At 41.0% G+C, this 9,675-nt stretch overlaps 1 protein-coding gene across 1 annotated transcript in view; it reads left to right on the top strand.

Annotated features, from left to right (window-relative positions):
• The window catches only part of RTKN2 (rhotekin 2), a 746,431-nt gene extending 740,018 nt beyond the window's left edge, over positions 1–6,413 (top strand). Inside the window, exon 12 of the mRNA XM_044055605.1 lies at positions 4,426–6,413. Within this exon, the coding sequence (XP_043911540.1) occupies positions 4,426–4,970 (545 nt within the window). The 3' untranslated portion in view covers positions 4,971–6,413. The remainder of the gene's footprint in view (positions 1–4,425) is intronic.
• The last annotated feature ends 3,262 nt before the right edge of the window (positions 6,414–9,675 follow it).

Raw genomic sequence — 9,675 nt, forward strand, 5'->3', positions numbered from 1 at the left:
GACTGACTAAAAAGATCTACCAAGAGACATCTACCAGAATAAATATTAATATACAACTTTTAACAAAGATCACTTTTGTATCAAATAAATAATCAGGTTTGTGTGTCAAAAACAAGTCATAATATGAATGAACGTGTATAGATATACAACTGAAAACCTAAGTAGGATAAAAAAAATAATTGCTAAGCTGGAAATACAGTACTAAATGTTCAAAATAAAGCACTAAGGCCTTGGGCATCTGTTAAAGTGTAGCATCTAACTAAGAAAACAATTAGTCTGAGAGTGTAAGACTGCACTTGAGTAATTACAACCTTTAAAACAAAAAAAAAAGGAAAAGATTAGGCCCATGCACATTTTGTGCACTATCAGACTTTCACTGCCAAAAAGGAGAAAATGAACAAAAGTGTTCAGTTTAAAATCTAAAGTAGCATTTAATGTGGAGCCATCAAAAATGATTAATGTATACACGAGCCACCGAAAGTATATCCTTTATAACATTGTAAGTTAGTGCTAAAAGAAGTAAACAGTGTTTGATATTTGTTTTTAAACACAATATAAGCAAGTAATGTCAGCATTAATCAGCCCATATCAGTCTTTTAAACAGCAGTTTTCTGAGATCTAGTATGCTTTTTATGGGGCAATAATAATTTAATCCCCCGTTTTCTAAGAGAGTTCAGTTTCAGCTGTCACGTTTTAAGTTTAGGGATTAGGGATGGTCCCTTTCCAGTTCCAAAATGTCCACATGGTTAATAATTTGAAATTTAAAGCCAGTGTGTCTTTTGTGTAGCTGCAGGTCCCATGCCGGTGTATTATTCTTGCACTTGGCTCTAATTTTAGAAAGATGGCCAGAAATCCTCCTTTTAAGTCTGTTGAGTGTTTTCTGCACATAAAATGCTTCATTGTCATTGCAGCTAGCCCTGTAAACCACATGCATTGAGTTAGTCACCTCCTGCATTGGTTTTAATCATTTCCTTTAAATACTGGCAGAAAAAGATGTCTCCATCCTGTATATGTTGACAAAAGACAGTTGGCTCCACACTTATTGGTGCTTGTATCCTGTGGTCTGGTCCTACCTTCAACCCAACTCCTGATGTTCCTGGCTTTCCTGTACACAAAGGAGGAAGCATCTCCAAGGATGTCCATTAAATATGTGCTTTCAGTAGTTATGGCCCAGTTCTCTCTAATAACATTAACAATGCTGTAATGCAACTGTCTTTAGATTTGTTGTCCATAGATTTCTTTAACACCCTCCTATAAGGCCTGGTAACTGCTGGTGCATCTGTACTTTTTAGTTCAATTATAAGTTCCAAAATGCTTCTTAACATATTGCTTTAGTATCCCCTTGCCAAAAAATCATTTTTGAGTTCATTTAGGTCCTTAAGGAAGGGTTCTATATTTGTGGTGATCCTAGCCAGCCTATAGCCCTGGGACTTAATAACGTTATATTTCAACCTGGTGGGATGGAGACTCTTATTATGTAGCAGGAGATTTACTCTGGTCGGTTTTCTGTAAAGATCTGTATCAATTTTAACTTGGTCCAAGTCTTTAGTAATCTGCATATCTAAGAAGACTGCCGAGGTGAGGCTGTATGAAGAAGTGAAATGTAGGAAGCTGGCAGTTTGATTCAGATAGCTGATAAAGTCTTCTAATTTAGCACTGTCTCCTTTCCACACAGTAAAAATATTGTCAATAAAGCTCCGATGCACCATGATGTGTTGCATGATTTTCTGTTATAAACGTAATCCTCCCATTTGCCTAGGGCTTTGTTGGCTAGGCTAGGGGCCATACATATACCAGTCTTTTGTTTATAGTAATTTCCATTAAAAGTAAAGAAATTGTAGCTAAGCACCATGTCTAAAAGTTTACCTGTTCTTTCATGTTATGCTGGTGTGCCATTGTTTTTCCTGTAAGAATCGATCACTGTTCAATACAATAATTATGTGGAAGTACAGTATATAATGATTCAACATCTATCGTTAAAGAAATACTGTCAGCATCAACTGTAACGTGTTTTATTTTCCTTAAAAAAATCATTAGTCTTTTATGTGTGAGATGTTCTTCTCATCCAGAGGTTGTAATAAAAGAAAAACATTCTTTCTTGCATCTTTACTATTCTTTTTCTGCTAATGTGTAACTTATCTGGAGCAGTATTTACACCACATTTTGATGCATATACTCTCTGTGCAACTACTGGTTCATAGCTTCATAGGTTGGTACTGGGCTATCGGCCCTAAGGCCTATACAAGCCTAGCCATAACAATTCCCTGGCTATTTCTTCCCACAGTATTTACTTCCCTGGACCCCTCTCTAGCAGGGCGATTGATGTGATCCCCGGGGTGAATTTCCTATCTCCCTTCCAATCATCAAGGTTCCTTTTGAAGAGGGCCAAAGAGGTGCTCTGCTTGACATGTATGGGCTGTCTATTCCAGAGTCTGGGGAGTCTCTGGGTAAGGAACCTATCCCTCCAGCATGTTTTGTTCATTGTGATGACAAGGTTTAGATCGCTGGAGCGTGCGTCTCTGAGGGATTGGGATTTCTTTAAGTGTAGCATGTCCAACAGCTCTGAGTTTGACATGGCCTTGTATGTTAAGCAGAGATCGACTCTGAGTAGACGATATGTGACGGAGTACAGGTGGAGTTTTTTTAGGTCAGCATAGGACATCTACTTTAGGCCTGTGATTCTTTTAGTGAGGTATTTCTGTGGCCTTTCCATTTGTTGCAGATGTCTTGAGAGGTACATACCAAACGGGGCATTGTATTCTATAATGGGTCTAATGAGTGATGAGTACAGTGGGACAGTGACCTCCTTTTTTCTGGATGAAAAGCCCTTGGTGATGAGGTGTGCCACATAGAAGGATTTCCTGATTGTTGTGGCGATGTGGTTATCGAAGGTACGACCACTGTCCACCTGTGTCCCTAAGTAGTGTACTGCCACCTATGTGGTAATTCATGGGTACATGCTTTTTCCCAAAGGGGATAACTATATATTTCTTGGCATTGAGCTTGAGCACATGGCTCTGGCACCAAGCATCTGTTTCCGTAAGGCCCTTTTGTAGAATATCCACATCATTTGGGGATTCAATAATGTCTCCCAGTTTGCATTCATCTGCGAACTTTGTTAGCCAGAGTCCCTTAGTATTGGCCTGTACTTCAGAGAAGTAGATGCCAAACAAGAGTGGTCCCAGGACTGAACCCTGAGGTACTCCACTTGTCTGGAGCTGGATTTGGAGTTGGTTACTTTTACAGTGTAGGTTCTGTCAGTAAGCCAGTTGGCAACAAATTGAGTGAGGTAGGGATTGATGCTCAGCTTAGTAAGTTTATCTATGATTCCAGAGTGGGGATGGTGTCGAAGGCCTTGGCGAGGTCCAGATAGGCTGTGTTGACCACCTTACCCTTGTCCACGGCTCTGGAGACTGATTCGAAGAAGTCAGTCGGGTTCAGGAGACAAGATCGGCCCTTCAGAAACCCAAACTGCATGGGATCCAGTGTTTGAAGGTTGCCAGTGTCTTTGTTTATAAGTTCCATGATAATATGTTCCATGGCCTAGTTCCCGTGATCCAAGGTGGATCCCCCTTGTGGAGTGGGATAACTGTAGCTGTGCACCACTCAGTGGGCACGAAGCCTGAGTTGAGGCTATGATTAGGTGAGGTGCCAGTTCATTTTGTAGTTCATGTAGTACACAGCCTGGGATGTTGTCTAGTCCCATGGATGCTGTATTCTTAGCTTTGGAGAGTGCGTTTTTGTACCTGTGTGGCCGTTATTACCAGAATTTGACAATCCTTCGGTATTGAGATGGGCCCTTTAGGGGGTGAGAGGGGTGTGAAGTTTGCACTGAATCAATCTGCCAGGATATTGGCAATATCCTTGGGATCGGTATATTTAATGCCGTTCTGTTGTAGCTCAGCGCAGATCTGAGCATTGCCATTTAGATTCTTGACATAACTATAGAATGCCTTGTGGTTGTCTTTGGAATCTGGCAATTTTATTTTCGTAACTAGCTTTGGAGGATGTTATGAGTGATCTCAGCTTCTTACTGAGGTTGGTAAGGGAGTTTTTTGCATCCTGGGATTTTCCTCTTTTATTTTGTTGTAAAGTTTGTTTATGGCGAGGGGCCACCAGATTGGCTTCCGTTGTTTGGAGGAGAGCGTCTTGGTTCTGTCGGTTTACTAATAACATGTTTTATTTTGCACTGTTTTTTGGGGGGGGAATAAATGTCTGCATATGGCATACTCCTCACATTTCTCATGATCTTTGAAGTGCTACAACTTTATGGAGAGTAGAACACAAGTATCCAGTTTCTGAACTCTGTGTGCAATGCTTGGTCAGTATGTACAAGCTTTTTTATTTCTTAATTCATCCAAAACATTGAGCTTACAAGTTATTTGAAATATATTCATTGCTTGTTTTTGTATTTTTTGTTTTAAGGTATTGGATCCCCCATGAAATGTGAAAGTTTATGTGATATTATCCACAACAAAATGGAGGAAACTGATGGACAGTTTCACAGTACTCAAGACAAATCTGTATCCCCTCAATGGGAGGACTTGTTTGACAAAGTCCACTCAGTGGCTGTGCAAAAAACTATTTTATCACCAGATGAAAGTAGTTATGGAGGAAAAGCAAAGAAAAGAAGAGCCTCACTTCCACCGAGTGGCAAGACTATGTACAGAACAGAAATTCAAGCGAGCATAAATCAAGCTCAGAAAGAAAATATGTGCAATAATGTGGATTCCAGTCTCAAAATGTTCTCTTTTGAAAACAAGCTTACTTCCCTAATGAGGCAGTTACAAAGGCCAGTGGTCACCCCTCAGGAATCTGCTGTAAAGGGAAGCTCAGGTAACAGCAGTAACTCTCCACCTGCATGTTCAGAGTTGGAGCTTCCAGGCAAGCCAATACCTGCACAAAGACAAAGAAGGAAATCAATCAGAGAAAAGCTGAACCCTAAGTTATGGCTTTCTTCTCACATCTAGAAGCTATAGCTGCAAGCCTGGGATCATATTATTGATTAACATTATTAAACATGTTGTATTCTGTTTAGTACTGATACTGGAAGATCATAGCATATAATTTTAGCTCGATTGTGAACTAGAAATGCCTATTCTGATTTCTAAACATCTTTTAAGCATCAGTTTAATATCTGGAATTTTATATCCAGAAGCTTTTTTGTGCAGCAATTGACCTTTCACTGCCAAATTCAGCTATGAAGGTCTAGATTTTCCGGTAGTCCTAATCACACCTGGTATACCTTCTGTCATTATTGCTGATAATAATGAACAACACGCACACATGATTAATCTTTGTAATCGGCTAAATAGGGCATTACTAAGAGCTTATTTAGTTTCTCACCAGTTTTTTAGTTCTTACGTTTTACTTTTTTTTTTAACCATTCTTTTTTCAGTTTCATTGTTACCATTATCTACATCCACAATCTAGACTAAATAGTACTTCAAGTAAAGAGTTTAGGCAAATTCTCTCAGAAGGTACTCATGCCCAGTGGCTGCAGGGCAGTTGGTTAAATGCAGCCTGCGAGAGTGCCACTTTGACCATATCAGCTTGGTTATGAGACACTTTTTGTAAGGAAAAGTCAAGCAGATGTTGACTGGTTATGGTTCTTCTAATTGAGTCACTGTTTAGTGAATGGCATTTGGAAGAGTCTAATTAAAATATCAAACTGTTAAAAAGATTTCTAGGTGGGGGTTGCACCTCTTGCATGCATTTTTTTTTTAATATAGCAAACTCCGAGGTAAAGAAAGCTTGAAGTTAATTATCATATTTTCTGCCACTTTGTTGAACCAAAACTGATTTCACTTCAAGGTCACTTGATCAGGAAACCACATATCTGCTGACCACTATGAAGAATATGCTATGTTGCTGTATGTTCAGGTTCTTCTAGTTGAGACCAAATTTTCCAAAATAAATGTCCTCCTTTAAGTAGGAGGATCCTAAACCTCACTTAGACTTTCTTTATGTTCTAGTTGGTGCCATTCCAAGCACCAGGTCCCCTTGCCCAGTTGCCTCTGGTTCTTGATTATTTACTCAACCGTTATTAGACCAGTCTGAGTTTAATGCCCTTCTTGGCATGTATCTGTTCAGACTTGTATATTAACTGGAATACTCACTGAAGAAAGCACCTACAATCCCTTATGTGCTGGGAGTTAGCCACATCCTCTGCGGTTATTGGAGTCCCGTCGGTGGACAATGGAGAAGCCACTCTTGTCAGTTCTGGGAGAGGGAGCAGGGAATGCTTCCAAGTTTTGTCAGAATGTTGTGTCCATCCCTGAGAAAGCTGCTGCTTACTTTATTAACGTTGGTCACATTTTTTTCCTGTCAAAAAGAAACAGAAAACTAAGCATGTATCTACTCCTCAAATTTCATTAGACAGGAGCAATTCATTAGGTCTGGCTCAGGGTTTAAATCAGGCTATTGATCCTTCTTGTAAAGTAGCTTCTGGTAAAGGAAAGAGGGATACCTCCTTTCCTGAAGAGATTTAAGATTCTGAATCTGAGCATGAGGATGAAAGGTCTGATGCAGGGTTTTCTGCTCACACTTCTGATTCAGACTCAGTGGAGATGTCTATTCTGACTGTCACTGTAGTAGGTTGTCTTTTCCTGAGACTATTTCTAGATTATGCCAGTGTTTTAATTGGGAGAACACTGAAGTTTCTCAGTCCCTTAGAAAATACTGAACTATCACAGAAGAATTTTCCACATCCTGCATCCATTCTTCCAGTTCTGTCAGCTTTGGAGGATGTGCGCGCATTACAGCCTGCAGTTTTCTCTTCCGTCAGACAGCTGGCCCTAAACAGGTAGATTTTTATACAGTCTTCCCAACATGTTTGTGATGGTGCCGAATTCAAATTGTCACTTCAGAACCTGTTACCTCTTCTTCCTCATTCAAGTTTCCTTGTAATGTTAAATTTAAAGGATGCTTATCACATTCATGTTCATCCAGACTTCAGGCATTTCTTAATGTGATCCAGACACACACAACCTTATCAGTTTTTTGCCTTATCCTTTGGATTATCCACTGCACCAACAGTGCTCACACAGTGTCTAGTTTCAGTTATAGCTTATTGCAAAATATAGGGTATCCACATTTTTCGGTGTTTAGATGACTTGGTTATCTTTGCGGAGTCTTTTCAAGTGTCAGAAATTGCACTGTTGGGTAAGAGATCTCCTACATAAGCTGGGATTCCAAGGGAACATTCAAATGTCTTTCTTGACTCCTCACAAGATTGTGTTTCTGGGATGTCAACTAGACACCAAGGTTCAAAGAGCTTTTCTTCCACAGGAAAAACAATAGATCTATATCTAGAGCTGTTTCTAGGGTTTTCCACTCAAACTTTGGACACTGAGAATTCCACAGTATTTTGGGTCTCCTGGTTCCTATGATTCTCATAATACCCCTGGCACAACTCCACAGGAGAAAGATAGTGGTGTCTGAAGTATCTTTTGTCCCAACACCAGCACCCTTGACTTAGATTTCAGTGCTGGGGTTTATTTGAAAGGAAGTCATTTGGTGCAGACAACAGATATCCTTAAATCCAGGTCTACATTTCTCCCACCCTGTTCAAAAGTAGTCGGTCACCAAAGACACCTCAGACTTCACTTGTGGAGCAGTTTCAGGAGGACTAAAAGTGTAAGGTGTGTTGAACACCAAGGACTGATGCAAGCACATAAATATATGAAGTGCTTGCCTGACCAAGGCACTTAGCTCTTTAAATTATCTTTGGTCCCCTGGACCTCTTCAAGTTGTTACAGACACATCACAGTCATATGGTACATCAGCAAGCAAGGGGGAGCCAACTCATAACCTCACTGCAGACTAGCCTTGTTAGTTTGGAACATAGCTTTACAGCACAGGCATCCTACATTCTGCCAGAGCAAAACTCTGTGGCAGAAGAGCTGAGCAGGAAAATGCAAATCCTCAAGAATGGTAAATAGATAAGGGGGTCTTCCACAGATTTGACCCATCTGTGGGCAGCTCCTCAAGTGAACCTCTTTTCCTCCTGTCTGAACAGTCAGCTGGGCCTGGAAGACTGATGCCACTTTTTTCATTGGACAGGAATGTTCCTGTATACTTTTCCACCCTTTCCACTAATATCCATGGAACTTCTGAAGATTCAGAATGAATCCCTCAAGATCATTGTAGTGACTCTGTCTTGTCCCAGGCAAGTGTGGATGTGTTTACATGCACTGCTGCAGTATTCTTAACTATATGGGATTCCCTGTTGTGAAACTCCAACGCCCGGCCACTTTTCCAAAGACTTCTGAATTTAAAACGTATGCCAAACGTCACCATACACTCCCTGCCTAATGTAAGGCATAAAGTTGACATTCAGGCTTGCCAAAAACAGAACTTCTTTGCCGGCAGTCTGAACATATCTTTTACACCATCAGTCTGTTTACCTGCCTCTGTTTTCTGCCAGTTGAATGCATTTTTCTTCTCCAGTGACATCCTAAACTTCTTTGCTATTTATGCAAGATAAGTGCCTCATTGGGCATTTTGTTTTTTCTTGTTTTTGTGTTCCTTAAGGTTAATGTCATAGAGGAAGGGTAAATGCCAGTGTGTGAGACAGATTCCCCATAGAGACTGCCATGATAAGTTTCTTTTTTGCGTAGATGCTTCTCATGACCATAAGTCTTGTTCTGTTTGTCAGGCGTTTGTTCCAAAAACTTTCGCAGTAGACTTTCTTCCCTTTCCTTGCATCTTGAGAATCAGTGTCTTTAACTACTCACTAAAGATACTATAAAAGGAGTCTCCTGCCCCGAGAGGAAGCTTTTAGGGAAGATGAAGCTAAAAAGGTACAACCGGAATCTTCCACTGCCCAGCCTGTGCCAAGGGTTTCTCCCGAGGTCTTTACTAACCTGGAGGCTCACACTGCTGTGTTGTCTGATTTCTTTGCCACGATCGTGTTGGAGGCCGCTGAGGATCTAGCTGGCAGCATGTCTGAAGAGGCTTTGCAGGCGTCCATCTCAGACGTTCAGAGGGAATCATGGCTGATTTTTTTTTTCTGAGGGGCCTAGGGGAATTCCTCAGTTTTTAGTTTGGGGAAGAAGATGTTCTTCGTTTTTCTCTGTTGCAGTCCTAACATATGGTTATCCGGCTCTCGGTAGCCCTCAGTCAGCTCGAATACCAAAGTCCTCTGTATATGACGTCGGCTGCTGTCAGTTGTAAAATGATGCCAGAACGTCAGGTATAAAGGGAGGCAGCCAATGCCATTTCCTCAGTCTTTCTTGCCATGGAGCCCGAAGCAGATGCAATTCGCACTAGTGCCGATCGGCCGTTTACCTTGTTTTTGCTTTCCGACTACCAAGTTGAAGACGCCTTCAGATAAGTACCCCGTTGGGGATCCTCTTTTCTTGTTTTAATGAATGTCAGATAAAGTTAATAACTGTCTTGCCTGTGGAAAACCGATTCCGCACCGTGATTTTCAATCCTATTGTATAACTTGTTTGGGCCTTGAGCACGACGTCCCTAACTGCGATCTCTGTGCTTACTTTAACCCACGTACCATACGCCGTAGAGCTAAGATTTTGTATAAGCATTTCGGAGTCTGGCCTAAGTTTGTCAGTATAGCGTCTTCTGGTCTCCCGACTTCGGATATACCTAGGAAACACAAAGCTAAGGACCGCGACAGGTCTAGGCTTAAATCTGCTGATGACGCACTGGTTA

This window comes from Protopterus annectens, chromosome 14.part0 (genome assembly GCF_019279795.1).
Source record: "Protopterus annectens isolate FY-2018-M chromosome 14.part0, PAN1.0, whole genome shotgun sequence".
NCBI classification, from domain to species: domain Eukaryota; kingdom Metazoa; phylum Chordata; order Ceratodontiformes; family Protopteridae; genus Protopterus; species Protopterus annectens.